The 19095-nt window shown below is 42.3% G+C and overlaps 1 protein-coding gene across 4 annotated transcripts in view; it reads left to right on the top strand.

The window, feature by feature from the left end:
• The window catches only part of Srgap2 (SLIT-ROBO Rho GTPase activating protein 2), a 284297-nt gene that overhangs the window by 229194 nt on the left and 36008 nt on the right, over positions 1 to 19095 (top strand). For all 4 annotated transcript variants that reach the window (XM_004663526.2, XM_004663525.2, XM_004663527.2 and 1 more), the window contains exons 11-13: positions 11671 to 11755; positions 15656 to 15683; positions 17530 to 17554. In XM_004663526.2, the coding sequence (XP_004663583.2) occupies positions 11671 to 11755; positions 15656 to 15683; positions 17530 to 17554 (138 nt within the window). The remainder of the gene's footprint in view (positions 1 to 11670; positions 11756 to 15655; positions 15684 to 17529; positions 17555 to 19095) is intronic.

Genomic DNA, 19095 nt, shown 5'->3' with positions numbered 1-19095 from the left:
CTCAATGACCCCGCATTCCTTATACTGCACAATACCAGGTAGGGTGCCAGTTTGTTAATCTGGGAGGGGGGGAATAAAACAGACTTTGAAGAACAGGACATTCCTTGAGCACTCAGGCCCCTCAAAAAGAGTCTACATTCTTCATGTTGTCCCAGTGCAGGTCAACTGGCCCAATCTCAAAGGTTGTAATCTCTTAATTGCAGCTGAACAGGCAGCAGTTCACTCAAAGGTTTTTTTTTTTTTTTTCTTCTGTGCCATATCCCTCTGCTCACACCGGTTCATTACCATGCAAAGCAACCCTGCACAACTTCTCAGGGCATGGGCAGAACAGCAAGCTTCCCACACAAACTGCTAGCCCAGTCCAGGCAAAGCTCTTTCTCATAAGCCAAACCTCACAGTCCATAGTTCTTAGTGTATGCAGGTCTTTCAACTCTAACCAGAATAGTCCATCAAGCTGTACTTAACAGCACTGCAAGGTGTCTGTTAGGCCAAGGTTTCAAATCCTTCCACAGTCATCTTGAAAATCAGCTCCAAAAGGCTAAAGCCACATAGTCAGGTGTCTAGCAGCAATCCCACTCCTTGGTACCACTTTACTGTTTAGTAAGGTTCATATTGCTGGCAGAAATCACCTGACCAAGAGCAGCTTTTCGGAAAAAAGAGGTTTATTTTGGCTTACAGGCTCAAGGCGGAAGCTCTATGATGGCATGAGCAGAAGGTGGACATCACCCTCTGGCCAACATCAGGTGGACAACAGCAGCAGGAGAGTGTGCCAAACACTGGCAAGGGGAAACTGGCTGTAATACCCACAAGCCCACCCCCAACAATACACTACCTTCAAGAGGTGTTAATTCCCAAATTCCCATCAGCTGGGAACCTAGCATTCAGAACATCTAAGTTTATGGAGGATACCTAAATCAAACCACCACAGAAAATGAAAATGAAAGAAAAAAACAAATGCAGAAAGGACGAGTAGCTTGGCCAGGATCTGTAGCAATAGCTGGATCCAGAACTCTGGTCACCTACTGGCTACAGGCTTTTCCTATGCCCTGGCGAAGATGCCAAACTGGCAGGAAAGGCTTAGAAACAGCTCAGCAGCTCCCACCTTCGTTGTCGTAAGTGGGGAAATCGTCTCTGACGGCCTTGGCTTTGGTCTGTCACTCATCTTCTATAACACACATTATCCAGCAGTGTCTTATTTTTTTTCTTGTTGCCTTTTTTTTATGATGATGCTTAAATTTTTTTAAAAGATGAAAAGATTACAAAATAACATTATGGGGAAATAGAGCCTTATTCTATTTCTGGCTTCTTTTTTTACTCTCATCAGCTACTGATTAAAGCCAGTTTATTCTGTATGTTTTCAGAGCTTTTCCTATGCATAAGTTTCAACAAATACTCTTTAATTCTATTAGGAATGTAATGAAATTGAGGCCAGGGCTGTATTTCACTAGTTAGAATTCTTGTCTGGGTTTCATCCCCAATACCACAAGAGAAAAACAATGAAATAAAATACAGAGACAAATAGAAGTACAGTACACATAGCCAGGCATGGTGGTGCACGCCTTTAATCCCAGCCCTAGCGAGGAAGAGGTAGAAAGTCAAGGCCAGCCTGGATCTACATAGTGAATTCCAGGTCAGCCAGAGCTAGAGCAAAACCCTACCTGGAAAAAGAAACAAGCAAACAAAGTATACTACTCATACTTTTCCTCATTTTACTTGTATCACTTGTTCTAGATACTGCTTTCATGTTAGTCCTATAAAGAGTTTTGTTGTACATAAAGCCCTTTCCAATAGCTAGACAGAATTCCATTGCATGAACTTATCATTCATTTAACTAGTCCCTGCTGTGGGCATTAGTACTCTCTGGATATCCAAGAGTTATCAAATTCCTAAGAAGAGTGGCATTTCTCCTAAATATTTCTTTTATATGGAAAGTTGGAATATGGGGTTCTTAAATGGGAGATAGAATGGAGAAAGGGTTAAAGATTGTGACTGCCAGGTGGCTCAGTCTGTAGTTCCCAGCACTTAGGAGGCTGAAGTAGGATACATAGTGAATTCCAAGTCATTCTGGTTTAGTGAGACCCTGCTTCGAAAAAAAAAGGGCTTCCAGTTAAGATGGCAGCATAGGAACCACGCCAAAGCAGCGTAGGGGAGATAAAGCAAAAAAAAAAAAAACCAGCAAAATACACTCTTCTACTAAAAAGTGAGGTGTACAAGAAATTACCAATGGCAGCAGAGAAGTAGGAGAGATCCAGAGCCCACATGGGCAGGCAGAAGCGGCTCCAACAGTGCGGCACCAGGTCCACAGAGCCACAGCTGCACCACTCAGCTTGAACCGCAGGAGAAGCCAGGAGAGAGGATTTTCCACTCACACCAGACCTCCTCACAAACTCAAGCATGGAGGACTGCAATGAACAATGGAGGATCAGATCATGACGTAGCGGATCACATGGACCAGTGGGAGAACTACAGCCACCATCCACAACCTCCCCTCCCCCACCACCAGCACAAGTGCCAGCAAGCACCAGAGACCAGCGGAAGGGAGATCACAGCACCCAGCACTGGTGACCAGAGAGTGATCCGACGACCCAGTCAGCCTACTTGAACCCACAGTGCACCAAAGAGGGACCCAAGCAGGAGCGGAGCATAACTGAGACCAAAATCATCCCAAAAGGTAACTGGGATTGCACCAGGTCAGTACCACCAAATAAGCCTGGTATATAGGCCTGAACCAGAAGTGCTAATTACACCTTCCATATCAGAATGAATTGTAAGTTAAATCTGATGGATGGTCGGATTTGCCATTCTTAAATAAGCTATATTTTGGGCTTGTTACTTGTTGCTTCTTGATTTATAGTGGTTTTGCTTCCTCTTCTGTTATACATTAGGGAATGGTCTTATTTGGTCACAAGCTGACTTGGAACCCTCAAAAGACCAGAAATATTAACCTCCTTGTTGACAGGATTAAGGGTGTGGGGCACCACACACCCTAAGGAACAGTGATATTGTTAGAGGCTCTGGTTGCATTAACCTCTACTTTTGCATAAATACTCTGTGCTCTTTTTCATGGAAAGTATACATTGTTAAGTTAAATTTTAGAATCTGCCTGTATTTTGTTCCACTCAGCCTACTTGAATACTCATAGCATACTCTCTTAGCAGGCAAGCCCACACCTAGGGTCAATTTTGTAGATACTCTGAGAGTCTTGAGAGCCATACCTAGCACCTTAAGCTCCTACCCTGAAGACATATAACATTAAGATTGAGAAAATCCAGGCATTAAATTAATCCAAGATGCAAAAATATGCACATTATAACACAAGAAACGCCAAAAATCAAGACGATATAAATCCACCAAAAAGTATTAATGCATCAGAAATGACCTCTAGTGAGAATGAGTTAGAGGAAATGCCTGAGAAAGATTTCAAAAGAATGATTATAAATATGCTCAAAGAAGTCAAAGAGGAAGTCAGAGGAATGAAAGAGGAAATTAAAGGAATCAAAGAAAACACAGGACACCAATTTAATGAAATAAAGAGGTCAATACTAGACATAAATAAGGAAAAAGAAATAATAAAGAAAATTCAGTCAGAATTACTAGCAATGAAGAACACAGATAATGAAATAAAAAAAAATTGTAGAAAATCTCACCAGTGGAATGGATGGAGAGGACAGAATATCTGAACTAGAAGACCAGGTGGCAGATCTAAATACAGTCCAACAAAGAATGGATTAAAAACCTCAACTTCAGACCGGAAACTCTGAAACTGCTAGAGGAAAAAGTAGGGGAAACCCTTCAACATATTGGTCTTGGCAAAGACTTTCTGAATATAACCCCAATTGCTCAGGCAATAAAACCACAGATTAACCGCTGAGACCTCATGAAATTACAAAGATTTTGTACAGCAAAGGACACTGTGAATAAAGCAAAGAGGCAACCTACAAAATAGGAAAAATTTTTTGCCAGCTATACATCTGATAGAGGATTAATATCTAGAATATACAAAGAACTCAAAAAATTAATAAGAAATCAAACAAGCGAATTAAAAAATGGGCTATAGAACTAGAGAGTTCTCAAAAGAAGAAATACAGATGGCATATAAGTATCTAAAAGAATGTTCTACATCCCTAGTCATCAGGGAAATGCAGACTAAAACTCCTTTGATATTCCATCTCACTCCTGTCAGATTGACTACTATCATGAAAACAAATGACCATAAATGCTGGCGAGGATGTGGGAAAAAAGGAACCCTTCTACACTGTTGGTAGGAATGCAGTCTGGTCCAGCCATTGTGGAAATCAGTGTGGAGGTTTCTAAGACAGCTAAGAATATATCTACCATATGACCCAGCTATAGCATCCCTAGGCATATATCCTTAGAAGTCATCTCATTACCTTAGAGATACTTAACCATGTTTATTGCTGCTTAATTCACAATAGCTGGGAAATGGAACCAGTGTAGATGTCCCTCAAGTGATGAGTGAATAATGAAGATGTGCCACATTTATACAATGGAGTTCTACTCAGAGGTAAAGAAAAATGAAGTTATGAAATTTGCAGGAAAATGGATGGATCTAGAAAGGATTATACTAAATGAGGTAACCCAGGCCCAGAAAGCCAAACGTTGCATGTTCTCTCTCACATGTGGATCCTAGCTACAGATGATGGGACTTCTGTGTGAGTAGGAAGAAAACTCAGTAACAGAGGCTAGTAAGCTAAAAAAGAGATATAAAGGGAAGAGAAAGGAAGGGAGGGGGTCTACTTTAATAGGATGGTATTGTATATACATAAGTAGAAGAATAGATTAATGGGGGTGAAAAGGCCCAAGTAAGATCAGGGGAAGAGATTGAGTAAAGGAAAGGTGAAGGGAGGGCTAATCAAAACCTAAGAGGATATAAATAAATCATATGGAAACCTACTTTTTTGGACAATAAAACACAAAGGAGCCGTAGATTGTTGCTAGAAAATTTTTAGTGCCAGGGAGGGGATAAATTCCAGTGAGTTGTTGGCCAGGGAGGTCCCTGATGCCCCCAAAACATTGTAGGCCATTGCTGAGGCCCTTGGATTTCCACTGGGAATAGACAGTAAGACCCTATTGCTGAAGACTCCACACACTTGGGCTGCAAGGCCACTGAGAAATCTTGCTGGAACTGAGCTCATAACCTCCTCCATGTAGACCAGCTGACAGAAAGCTGGAAGAAACCATTCTGTGTACAATTCAATGGGAGAAAGAGAAAACACCAATGAAGATACTCAACAGTGGCTACTGCAAGCATTATATTTGGCCAGCTAGACCAAATGAGCCGAAGGGTACAACAGTGGCCCATCCGTCATGGTGGAAACCAACTGCCCTCTAATTGGACTGGAGGCCTGTTCCATGGGAGGGAATACATCCCTGATACTGAAAACCTAAAACAGGGGTAGTCATGAGACCTAGGGGTGTAACATCTGCTGCTGTCTGGCTAAATGTATATACTATGCTTATCAAACTGCCCATAAGCACTTCTCTTAATGTTCATACCCTTATATTAATGCTACTCTCACTTTTGGTAGAGAATCTTCTCTTTTCAGATGGCAGTGACCTTGGGTTGACTCAGGAGGCATCGTGGTGGTAGAAAGAATACTGCAATATCTCTGTCACACCTTCCAAAGCTCAGGGTCTGTTGCAGAAGAGGTGGCGGAAAGAATTTAAGAGCCAAAGGAAGGGTAGGACTCCTTACAACGAGCTCCCCCCAGACACAAAATGGCCTGGCTATCTATGACCTCACAGTGCCTGACACTACCTATACAAGACCATCATAATAAGAGGAAAAGATCATGACATCAAAATAAAAGAAAGACTGGTTGAGATGGGGAGAATGGAGTTTCAAAGGGGAAAGTAGGGGGAGGGATGGTATTACCATGGGATATTTTTTTTTAATATTTTTTATTTATGAGAGAGATTATTTGAGAGCGACAGACACAGAGAGAAAGACAGAGAGAGAGAGAATGGGCGCGCCAGGGCTTCCAGCCTCTGCAAACGAACTCCAGACGCGTGCGCCCCCTTGTGCATCTGGCTAACGTGGGACCTGGGGAACCGAGCCTCAAACCGTGGTCCTTAGGCTTCACAGGCAAGTGCTTAGCCGCTAAGCCAACTCTCCAGGCCACCATGGGATATTTTTATAATCATGTAAGTTAATAAAAAAAATTTGAAAAGAAAAGAAATGTAGTTGATAAAATCACAAAGTCAGGCTAACTCAATTTTTAGGGACAAGTTTGAGTAGGATAATAGAAGGGAGGTATTACCTTGGTCATTGGGAAAGTTCAGTAGAATTGGAGACTATTTTTGTTGTTGTTGTTTTAATCTGCTAGCCTGGGTAAATGTATGCTAAGGAGGTAAATGAGTAATTGGCATGGCCCAGCCCTGCCAATTAAACTGGACAGATGTGCTGCAGTTAATATTTATTGTGTTATGTATATTCTCTTCTATAAAACAGCTGTTTCCTGCTTTAAAAATTGATGGAGAGGAAGGGAAGTGCCATGTGCCCGGATAGCGGGAAAGCAGGCCCAGTGACATCTATATAGCTCTACAGGTGGGCCTGGTTGGGCCTGGCTCACTTCCCTTCCATCCCATCCTACCTCCTTAACACAGCAAATACTTACAGCCTTGAGTTCACACAGATTAAGGCCAATGCATATACAAAGACCTATGATTCATATCATGTTAAGAATTACTTAAAGGGAAGAGATTTTTACAAATGAAATTTGATAAACATTCCTATGTTCCATACAACTGTTTTAAAGACCTGAAACCTGCTTTAATTTAACTCCCTCCCCTGTAATTTCTCCCCTTTTTTGTAGTGATAAGGAGTGAGCCCAGGGCATTGTGCATGCTAGGCCAGTGCTCTGTCACTGAGCTACATCCCTAGTCCTGATTTAGCTTTCCTATGTTCAGTGTTGAGCAAAGAATTTTAGGCAAGGACTGTGTTGCAGTCACATTCACATTGCTGGCAGAATGCACCTCACCAAGAGCAGCTTGTTGGGAAAGAAAGGCTTTGTTTCGGCTTACAGACTTGAGGGGAAGCTCCATAATGGCAGGGAAAACAATGGCATGAGCAAAGAGGGTGGATATCATCCCCTCGCCAAATCAGGTGGGCAATAGCAACAAGAAAGTGTGCCAAACACTTGCAAGAGGAAGCTGGCTATAATATCCATAAGCCTGCCCCCAACAATACACTGCCTCCAGGAGACTTTAATTTCCAAATTGCCATCAGCTTGGGACCTACCATTCATAACACCTAAGTTTATGGGGGACACCTGAATCACACCACCACAGACTATCTTTAGGTTACCTGAGGAGGTGTTCAGGTATCGTGCTTGCTCTCTACCAGCTGCTGTGCTAATCAGTCATGTTTGTTATCCTGCTGATTTTATCCTCAGAAACTTTGGGAAAGACAATGTTTTCATTTTTCTCATGCTTTGCTTTTCTCAAATGGGTTAAGTGATTTGCTTAAGGATTAGAAGAGTTTGTACATGGTAGAGCTAGAACATTTCAGCCCCAACTTGTTCATTTCCCTGCAACAAAATTATATTTATGCTTTTTAGAGCCAGGTGTGGTGGCACATGCCTTTAATCCTAGCACTTGGGAGGCAGAGGTAGGAGGATTGCCTTGATTTTGCGGCTACCCTGAGACAATACAGTGAATTCCAGGTCAGCCTGAGCTAGAGTGAAACCCTACCTTGAAAAAACAAAATAAATAAATAAATAAAGTTATATTTTTGCTTTTAAAAAATCAGCTTCATGTTTGGCACTACTAAGTAGGAGTTATATAGAAAAAAATAACAACATAACAATTGAACTGATGTTTCATAAAGCAGAGGACAGTTATCAACAGACCATTGTATCTGTCTTGCTTTTTGTGGTTTTTTTTGAATTATATTTTTTTCACAATTTTTATTAACATTTTCCATGATTATAAAAAATATCCCATGGGAATACCCTCCCCCATCCCCCATACTTTCACTTGCTTTTTGTTTTGATTCTCAGTTTTGCTAATGTTTAATGTAAAACTAAGGGGCATGGACCACCAGGCATACCATGTTTTAGGAACTCAATGTATTTTGGTAAAATATGCTCCCTGGTAAGTTGAAAGCCTCAGGTAACCACTTGACTTTTGGATGTTTGGTGAGGGAGGCAAGGTGTAAGAAGTGGAATGAAAGAAAGTTAGCCACCTAATAATGGAGCATATTTCAAGTAAGGAAAGTGGCCCTCTATGTTAGTGACTTTCATATTGTTATGAACAAGTACTTGACCAGCAGTAACTTATAGAACAAAAGGTTTTCATTCCAGGGAGATATATCCCATCATGATGATGGAGCAAGAAGCAGCTGGTCACATTGCAGCAGACCCAGAAAGCAGAGAGCACACGGAAGGGGGCCAGGCCTCAACACCTGCTCCCACTTGAGCCAGACTCACTTCCTAAAGCTTCTACAATCTTCCCAAACAGTGCCACCAGCTAGGGACCTAGATTTCAAACACATAGCCTATAGGGACATTTTCTAGTCAAACCCAACATCCACATTGCCCAAGAGATTATGAAATTAGATACCAACAGTTTTTTGCTGCTCCTTAGCCTCCAGAAATAATCAGAAAACCACTATTCCTCTCTTGCCTTTAGCTGTCTAAGTTCTCTGTTTCTTGCCAGTAGCAACTGAAACCTAACTCATTTTCAGGGATGATGGCAAGATTTCTTATCACCAGCTTCTCTCTACTCAAATGAATAGGGACATCTTGGTGGGATAAGGAACTTATATAAATAGATGCAAAACCCTAACATTCTTTGCATGTCAGTATTAGGGATGCAGACATACCTTGACCCTCCAGGATTTAAGAGAATCCATTATCAGATTGTTATTTGTTTTTTAAGATATTTTACTTATTTATTTATTTATGTGTAAAAGAGAGAGAGAGAGGTAGATAGAGAGAATGGGCACGCCAGGGCCTCTACCACTGCAGACGAACTCCAGATGCATGGGCCCCCTTATGGATCTGGCTTACATAGGTCTTGGAGAATTGAACCAAGATCCTTAGGCTTAGCAGGCAAACACTTTAACCACTAAGCCATTTCCCCAGCCCAGATTGTTATTTGTTTTAATGATTTACTGGTGACAGCTGGCATTAACTGGTAAGTTGTGACTGTGAATGAAAACAATGATTTCTAGAATCAGAAATAGAAACATGAGGAGAGAAAGGAATTGTTATCTATCCCTTTCAGAGTTTTGGCCATGTTCTGAGCAGTCTGATCTTATATTGAGGGTTATGCTTTTTTGAATTTTCCTCGTTAGGAAACCTTTGCATCTCCTGGGAGAGCCTTCCAAAGCGGGGCCTTTAAGGGTTTCATTATTAGCACTAGATATGTCCCAAAGGCTTTTCACCTCTGGGTCCCACAGTAGGATTCCAAACCCACAATTAGGCATTGGTTGGGGACCTGGATATCACCCAGGAAGACTGACAGAAAGTGAACTGGCAGCTGGAGCAGATGGGAAGGGGAAGGTGACAGAAGAGCCTATTGCCATGCAGCTGTTCTCATGCAAGGCGTAAGGGAATAGAGGAACAGGTCTTGAGCACAGCAGCAGAAATGATGTAGCACAGGGCTTGCTTTATATGTAATTTAGAATAGGGACATATCTAGAGGCTTGGTTTGTAATTATGAAGGGTAGTTCTATAGAGGGGAATGAAATTTCTCTATTTATTCATTCTTGATACGATTACTGCTATTTTCTAGGTGTAGTATTAAGCATAATGGATAGACAGGATAGTTGATAATATGATGGAAGAGAAAGACACATTAAGAATAACTCCTCTGCAACAGAGCTGTGTGAGGAGGGCTGCTCTAGAGCTTTATGTGTCACCAGAGGCCCACATGTGGGCAAGCATGGGAAGAGTGGGGCTACTTCCCAGAAGAAACTGCAGTGCTTCCCTTCATTTTCAAATGGGGGTGGGGGGCAAGCCCTTAGTTAAACGTTCACACTGCACACAAAAGCATAGAGTCAAAATCACTGAGAATTTCTTCCCTTGTTTTTTTGTTCTTCATCATTAACTAAGTGGATAGCCACAAAATCAAAGGCTTGAGATGTAATGCTATTATTTGTACTTAGTACACATTAGAAGACAGATGGAACTATTCAAATATTTCATCCATTGGAATGACTCCACATCTTTTCAGGAACTCATAGATCATACTGTGGGGGGATCCTGAATTAAACACCCTCAGGCGAGTCAGCATAGCAGGACCTACCCAAGGTAGACTAAGATCCCGGAGAATGACTGGGGGCAGATGAAGGAGTGCACACCTGGCACTGTCCATGGTAGCCCTCTTCCCTGGGATCAGCTTGTCATCTCTAATAGGGAATAATGTGTTCCTCACATGTACACTGAGGTATTGTGACAGTCAAATGAGAGACTGTCTACTGAAGACCTCCAAAGTCTGCTAAGGCGCTCCCATATATAAAGAGTGACTACAGTGGTGTTTAGTTCTGCTTCTCTTCTGTACTGTAGTAGATGGAACATTTTATTATTAGGCTGCAGTACACACCCATTCTGTCAAACTGCATGCGTTTGCATACTGACTGACTTTCATCCACTGTTTGACCTGGATCAACTTAATTAATCTCTAAATGCCAGAACCCCCATCTGTAAAATGGGAGGTAATGATAGTGGCAGTGAGGATGATTGTTTTGAAGTTTTGGTCAGTTGTCCAGTAAAGCAGTCTTTTATTGGCAGGGTTGATAAGAAGTTAGATCAACAGCACAGCAATCATATTTCAGCTATTAGAGCAGGTTCAGTGGCACATCTCACACCTCATCTTGTACTTGGGATTTGTGTGTGTGTCTGTGTGTGTGTGAGAGAGAGAGAAAGGGGATGACAGCCAGTCACATGAGCTCTCAGACATCTCCAGCCTTCCATGAAGACCCCATGTAGACATACAGGCTGTTTCCAGGCCCGCACAGATAAGGGTGCTTGCAGGGGAGATTGCAGCTGACGCAGGGACTGGAGTGATCATTGGCCCTGCCCGTGGGGTGATGGAATACGCCAGAGAGAGGCAGGCTGTCAGCTGAGGTGGCAGACGGCAAGTGTATCTTCTCACCAAGAAGTTTGGACTCAGGAAGGTAGTCCACCTTTCCTGAAGTTCTGTTTTTTTACTGAGACTAAAGGAGATAGATGAGTGGCTTTATTTAAGAGCCAGTTTTTCTTGGGGCTGGGGAAATGGCTCAGTATTTAACGGCACTTGCTTGCATTATGCATTATGGCCATGGTTTGATTACCCAGTTCTCATGTCAAGCCAGATGTACAAAGTGGTACATGCATCTAGAGTTCATTTGCATTGGCAAGAGGCATAGCATGCCCATTTTCTTTCTCTCTCTCTCTCTCTCCCTCCCTCCCTCCCCTTGCAAATAAATAAAGAAAAGAAATTTTATAAAAAGAGATGATTTTCTTGTATTGGCAAACATGGAACTACTAGGTAAGTACAGAGAAAGATGTTCACCTGCCTCAAAGAAAAAAAAAAAAAAAAGGAAATGGGCCTTACAGAAACTAAGTCAGAAACCAAATGACTTTTTAAGAGAATTGTCCAGTTGAGCATTTGTGACTTTTCTTTGTTCGGAGTCTGAATCTTCTTTCTCTTCCTCCTTTACAGAAAATGAAGGAGTACCTGGAGGGTAGGAATCTCATCACTAAGCTACAAGCCAAGCATGACCTCCTGCAGAAAACCTTGGGAGAAAGTGAGTATTGGAATACTCTCGAGGAGGCTGGTAATTCAGGGAAGTCCTACAGGGCTGTGGTGCTGAGCACATGCCTCCAGCCGCAGCCGAATAGACCTGCTGTTATTAGATGAGTGTGCTTCTTTTCCTGAACTGTTTAGTGTTGAAGGACATGCCCCAAATCGCACCTGAGTCATGGGCAAGGGGCAGTGCATAGTGAAGCCACAGTGCGCATCATCTGTGTAGATGAGCATGCCTGCTCTCCGCCAAGCCCACTCGTTCATCTCCCTGCCACAACTAAGGTGAAGGGGCTGCAGGGCTATTTCCTCTTTCTAGTCTGAGAGGGAGATCCTCAAATGGAGGGGGCGGGACAGATTGTTACCTTCTAAAGCTTCCAGGGTGAACATCCATTTCCTTCTGCTTGGAAGGGTCCTGGTGCTATTCAAGGGGCAGGCATTTCTGCTGTGGCTGTGCAGAAGCACATGGTGCTGAATGGACTGTCTCATCTCTATCGATGATCTTAACCAGATACTGTAAAGTAGCAAGCACAGAACTGGACTGGTACTCTGGGCTTTCTCTCCTTAGCCAGCCATCAAACAAAGGGCAAAGGTTACAAGCAAAGCTATCCTGGGATTGTTTGACACTCTGCCTAGATCTCCTAGCTAGCCCTCTGCATCCTGTGATTAATGGGATTCCCAAGTTGTGGATGCCTCTGGATGCTCTGCCTTTCATCCCTGCCCCACTAATCTCTCTCCCTCAAAGATGAGAAGTTAAATAATGGAGAGGACACATCAGTGACAGGTGAGCCTGCACTTATGCAGAGGTCTAACATTTTAAAATAAATTCTTAAGCACTTACCAGAGAAACTGCAGAGTGTAGGATTGTTTACAAGATACAAGTGTTCATTAGCTCAGAAATTGGAATCCTGCTTTTTACATCAGACCCTGCTTGCCCTGTCCTTTTCCTGTCTTGGACAGTTCCCCTAGATAATTAATCTTTTTTCCTCTGGTTTTTTTTTTTTTTTTTTTTTTGTTTTGTTTTGTTTTTTGAGGCAGGATCTTGCCCTAGCCCAAACTGACCTGGAATTCACTATGTAGTCTCATGGTGATCTCAAACTCACAGAGATCCTCCTACCTTTGCCTCATTCGAGCTGGGATTAAAGTTGTGTGTCACCACACCCTGATCTGTTGGGTATTTTTAATCTTGTGATTTTATTTTTTTAACATTTGCAGTGTGTGTGTGCATGTTTTTGTGTGTGCCTATCAAGGCTAGATTGAGTTCAGTGTCCTCCTTGATGGATTTCTTCTTTTTAGAAATTTTTTAAAAATATCATAACTTAACTTACTTACAAGCAGAGACAGAGAGAATGGGCATGTCAGGTCCTCCAGCTGCTGCAAACAAACTTCAGGTGCATGTACCACTTTGTGCATCTGGCTTTACGTGGGTAATAGGGAATCTAATTCAGGTTGTTAGGCTTTGCAGGTAAGCGCTTTAACTGCTGAGCCATCTCTCCAGTCCCTGTTCTCTTTATTTGAGCCTAACTTACCTTGGGTATTCCCTGCCTCCATCTCCCAAGTGCTGGGATTCCATGTGGCCACCACTCCTACCTGGCATTTATGTAGGTGCTGTGGATCCAAGCTCCAGTCCTCATGCTTATATGGCAAGCACAGTAGTGGCCGAGTCATCTCCTCAGTCCCATGGTCTGGTGATTTTTAAAAATATTTTATTTATTTATTTGCAATCAGAGAGAGAGAAAAATTGGGCACACCAGGGCCTTTAGCAAATGAACTCCAGATGTATGCACCACTTTGTACCTCTAGCTTTAATGTGGGTACTGGGGCATCAAGTCCCAGTCATTAGGCTTTGTAGACAAAACACCTTAATCACTGAGCCATCTCTCCATCCCTGATTTTGTGATTTTTTTAAGGTTTTTTTTTTTTTTTTTTTAAAGAGTGTTTTCAAGGTAGAGTCACATTGTAGTCCAGGCTGGCTTGAAATACACAATGTAGTCTCAGGGTAGCCTTGAATTCACAGCTATCCTCCTACCTTTGCCTCCCCAGTGCTGGGATTAAAGGCGTGCACCACCACACTCGGCTCAGGGTTTTTTTGTTTTCTTTAATGTGAAGGAAGCCTTGTAGTTAACTTCTGGTATCTGTCTACCCAAATGGCCTAGACTAAACAGGGCTAGGCATTGAGAGCTAAAGTTGGCTGATAGAAAATCTTTACTCTTGAGTACTCAGATTACTCTATGGGAGTTGCAGGAAAGAATTCCCAGAACTATACTCTTTGAAACAAAGGTTGGTCTGTCTGTCTTTCCCTCTTTCTCTCTCTCTTTGTGTATGTGTGTGTTTGTTTGTGTTTGTTCATACACATATATGCCCCAAATGTGCTGCTCTGGTGGGATGAAGTTGACCATTCATTAGTGCTAAAAATTGCCATAATTTAAAAATGACAAGTTCCAGCAATAAAGAAAAACAAGAGCGATAAGTCTTTCTGTGTGCAAGTCGCCATTCTCCTGCCTTCTGTATGCATTTGTCATCATGATGCAGGAGCCCCTTGTTCTTGCCTCAGAGGGATAATTGATGTGTATGAATATGCCAGAGTGGAAATGGGACAGATGTTGAAAATAATGGCTCTGAATAATACTGTTACAGATGAAAGCTGAACCTTTGGTAACCAGTCTGTTGGAGGTGGGAAATGGTACTGCTGAAAATGAGCTGAGCAGTAATCAATAATTAGCACGCTTTAAAAGCAAGAGAAAGCCCTGCCCTCCCCCAGCCTTTGACGTTGACTTTCCCAGAGCTTAGATGAGCACTATGAGAGCTGATCGCTCCTTTCGTGGCTCAGTGCCTACAAGGGTTGCTTCTGGCTTACCTAGTACAGATCTAAGGCAGTTCAAGCTTCACTAACTGTTGGGCCATGATGTCACATATACTACTTTCCATGGGTCCACAGTTTTTTACATTTTTATGCATGTATATAATGTATTTTGATCTTATTCCCCCCTCCAAGTACCCTCTATTTCTTATGAGTTTCCCATGTCATTTTTCAAAGCTGGCTCTGAGCCTTGAAACTATTACCACCTGCCATTGCAAGAAGAACTATGAATTGCTAGCCACAATGGCATTAAATCTCTTCTCTACCTGACCAGCCCAATCTAAAAAACAGGAGCATTTGTGTGATTCTAAAACTAGAACTTGTGTATCTTCTCAAAACTCTCTTTCCCTTCTTCCCCTCCCAACCTCAGCTTTGCGTGCATTTGTTCATGTACTCACAAGGAGGTTTGTCTCATCCCCTGTGTCCTCTACCTCTACCCTAGATCTTCCCACCACCAAACACATATTCAGCACTTAAATAAAAAGCCAAATTGGGGCTAGAGAGATGGCTCAGTGGTTAAGGCACTTGCCTGCAAAGCCTGGATGTGCAAGGTGGCACATGCATCTGAAGTTCATATGCAGCAGCCAGAGGCCCGGGTGCATGTTCTTGTTCTCTCTCTTTCTCTTTCTCTCTCTCTCCCTCCCTCCTCCCTCCCTTTCTCTCTCCCTCTCTTCCTCCCTCCCTCTCTCTCTCTCTCTCTCCCCTCCTTCCTTGCAAATAAGTAAATAAAAAGATTTTTTTTTAACTGTTGAATCTCTTGGGAAGCTTCTAATAATTTGTTCCTTAAAGTATGATTTCACTGGTTGTTTTATACATCCATGCCTGCTGTTTCATATGGAAAGCAGAGGTGATAACCCAAAATTTAGGGGTATCAACAACATTGGCCTAGGAATGAGCAGCAGTGAAATACTTGCCCAGAATGAGGCTTTGGGTATTTCTGTTCTTTTCTGATCTCTGGTGAGATGGGTAGGGCATGGTAATTCCTAGGTAGGGTGTTCCTCTCTCTCTCCTTCACATATACATTTTGCCTTTGTCTTTCCACAGGTCAGCGGACAGACTGCAGTCTAGCCAGGTAGGTATGGCCTGTTATAGCCCTGGGAGGGGTTGAGGAGAGTCCATGAGGTCAGACAACCCCAACTAGAGAAAGACCTGTGGAGTTGTCTTGTAAAGACACTGAAAATGACTTCATGAAGGAGTGCTCTGGGGCAGGGGTTGTTTTCTTTCCCTTTGCCTTATTAACTCATTATGAGCTTTAATTACAGTGGCATTTGCAATAGGGATATTTGAGCAGAAGAGTCAAGGGAGTTATTGCTTGATGAAATCCTGCAAGAAATTCTCCAAAGCCACTATATTGTAAGAAAAATGAACATTAGACTCTGGTGGGTCCTAGTAACCTAACCTTAGCTGGTGGACTTCAGCATATGGGCTTTGGGAAGTCTCTGACAAAAAGATAACTAGGAGACAGTATTTTATCTGAGATTTTTTTGTGCATGGAAAAATGATAACCCCTAATTAGTGACTCTTGGTGAGCAATGAAATATTCCATCACATTGGCTTGCCAAATAACATTGGTAGAAATCCCTGCTGGTGTGCAAGTATGCAGCCTTCCCAATCTTTCCCCAGCTCCCCTCCTTCTCTCACCTCAGCCAAATATTTTCCCTCCCAGTCATGGTGCTGCTATGAGAAAACTCAGGAGCTGGCAGAGAGCAAGACATTCATTTAGCCAATATCCTCATATGCCTAAAAATGTGCTCATTTAGCTGAAGAAAGAGGCTTAGTGGACCAGATTCCATTATATCAACCAGTTATATCAGGAGGCCATTCACAACTATATGCTTAGTGTCTAGAGGTGGCTTAATTTGGCTTTTATCATTTTGTTATTGTGGATTACAACAAAAGTCCCATTAATCTACCAGTCCTGGAGCTGGGCATGGTGGCACACGCCTTTAATCCCAGCACTTGGGAGGCAGACGTAGGATTGCTGTGAGTTTGAGGCCACGCTGAAAATACATAGTGAATTCCTGGGCAGCCTGGGCTAGAGTGAGGCCCTACCTCAAAAAACATATATATTTTCCAATCTTGAGTACTGGAGGGAACCAGGAATATAGAATTCTGTGGGATAATATATCTTGCAGTGATGTAGTAGTCTTTGGATAACCTGAGGTCCTATGTCTCTGGAAAGACTGTGGCTCAGTTATTTCACCATGTATGACCTTGGGCCATTCCTTTCTCCTTTCAGAAAACAGGTTCCTCTTGTAGATGGTGAGAGTATTTCATTAGATACAAAAAGGCCCAAGGTTTCAATGAGGCTCTCTGGGGACAGGCTGGCAGCAGAGCAAGACCCAGCAGCGAGGCCCTGGCCCCTCCCTTCACAAAATGGCAATACTGCCACCGTATTTGGAGAAATGGCTTCTGGGGCTACAATAGCTTGAAGAACACTCCCGGAGGATCCTAAAGGTTCCTTCCACTCCTAATGCCCTCCGGTCTAAATCTAGAAAAATGATTTTACTACTTCTTCCTGAAATTTTAAGAGAAAACAAACAAGCATCTTTAAGTATTTGTCAGAGTTTCCTTTCAAGCAGAAAGAACTTATTGTCTATTTTATTGCAGATTGAATCATTTGCCTTCTATTAGGATTGTGAATACTAGTGGACCTTAAAAGTAGGGGTCTTTATACTTTTATGAAGGAAAAACTTTAGTGGGCTTTTGTTGGAAATAACTTACCAAGTCTTTCAGTCATTTCTGGAACTGAGCTTGATAATGTGACTTGTTTCATTAGCCAACATACAGATTGTTTTTCATAACATACAGCTTTATTTCTGAACCTAAAAGTGGTTATCTCATGCTGTCACAATTTTCTCTTTTTCCTTCCTGTTGCTGAACTGGTCCTCTCTGGTTCAACGGGGTCAACCACACAGGCGTAGTTCAACTGTGAGGAAACAGGTAAGAGCCCAGCAAGGGCCAGACTGGTCTGACATGAAAATTGAATACCTCTCACAGCCATGTATGGAATTCCACTGTGCACAGACAGACATCCTCTGACTTCATGCCAATGTTCGAAATGTGTCCTGAGTCATAGAACAGTTAAGATTGTGGCAACTAAGGTTTAATTTAATTTTTCATATTAACTCATGTCCAGAGCTGGGCATGGTGGCACATGCCTTTAATCCCAGCACTTGGGAAGCAGAGGTAGGAGGATTGCCATGAGTTCAAGGTCACCCTGAGGATACATAGTGAATTTTAGGTCAGCCTGGGCTAGAGCATTACCCTACCTCAAAAAACCAAAAGAAAGAAAGAAAGAAGGAAGGAAGGAAGGAAGGAAGGAAGGAAGGAAGGAAGGAAGGAAGGAAGGAAGGAAGGAAGGAAGGAAGGAAGGAAGGAAGGAAGGAAGGAAGGAAGGAAGGAAGGAAGGAAGGGAGGGAGGAAGGAAGGAAGGAGAGAAGAAAGAAAGAAAGAAAGAAAGAAAGAAAGAAAGAAAGAAAGAAAGAAAGGAAGAAAGGAAGGAAGAAAGAAAATCTTATGTCCTGTGTTGGTACTGCCAGATACTGTGACGTCATGGATATCCAGGCCATAGGAAAATATGATGACAGCAAAATTAAACAAAGAGGGCTGGAGAGATTGCTTAGTGGTTAAGGTACTTGCCTATGAAGCCAAAGGACCCAGGTTCAGTTCCCCAGGATCCATGATGCACAAGGTGGCACATGTGTCTGGAGTTTGCAGCAGCTGAAGGCCTTGGCACACCCATTCTCTCATTCTCTCTCTTTCTCTCTCTTAAATAAGCAACTAAATAAATTTTAAAAAATGAAAGAGACTAATTGAGAGTGGAAGGGGTTATGATGGAGGGTGGATTTGTGAGGGGGAAAGTGAGGGAATTATCATCTATAATTATGGAAGCTGTCAATAAAAAAGTTAAAAAAAAAAAAAAAAGATTGTGGCAACTGTATTGATTTAACCTTCCATGCACATTGCCTTATCCTTGCTTATCACTTAATCTGCCCATGCGCTAGAGGTTTGGTTTAACTGGGGCAGATCATGCCAGAGCTGCCATGGTGTTCTCCAGGAGATCATAAAAGAAGCCTGGCACTTCCTTATGTATGCACTAACTTGCCAAGAACTCAGGTATCTGCTCTTCTAGACTGGACAGTCCTGCTTTAAGTTTTTAGGTTTTGTTTACTTCTTGTAGCCTGATCATCCTAGAGATTTTTGTTAAATGCTAATAATGCAGAGATAAATCTGGTTTGGGAATGATGGGCAGGAAGTGTCCCACTTGGCAATTTTGCACATGATTTTTACCATTAGATTAAAATCGACCACTGAGCAGCCGGCTCTCATTACCCATATTAGGAGGGACTTACCCAGCAGTGGAATGAGTCAGCCTCATCAATGGATAACCTAAACTGAACTTGCACTTTAAAAAAAGAATAATAATAAAAGTAATTGAAAGAGAGCTTTTTTTAAAATTTTTATTTATTTATTTATTTGAG

This window comes from Jaculus jaculus, chromosome 1, assembly GCF_020740685.1.
Source record: "Jaculus jaculus isolate mJacJac1 chromosome 1, mJacJac1.mat.Y.cur, whole genome shotgun sequence".
In the NCBI taxonomy this organism is placed as follows: domain Eukaryota; kingdom Metazoa; phylum Chordata; class Mammalia; order Rodentia; family Dipodidae; genus Jaculus; species Jaculus jaculus.
The sequence above is the reverse complement of the archived record's forward strand: the minus strand, read 5'-3'. Positions and strand labels throughout refer to the sequence as shown.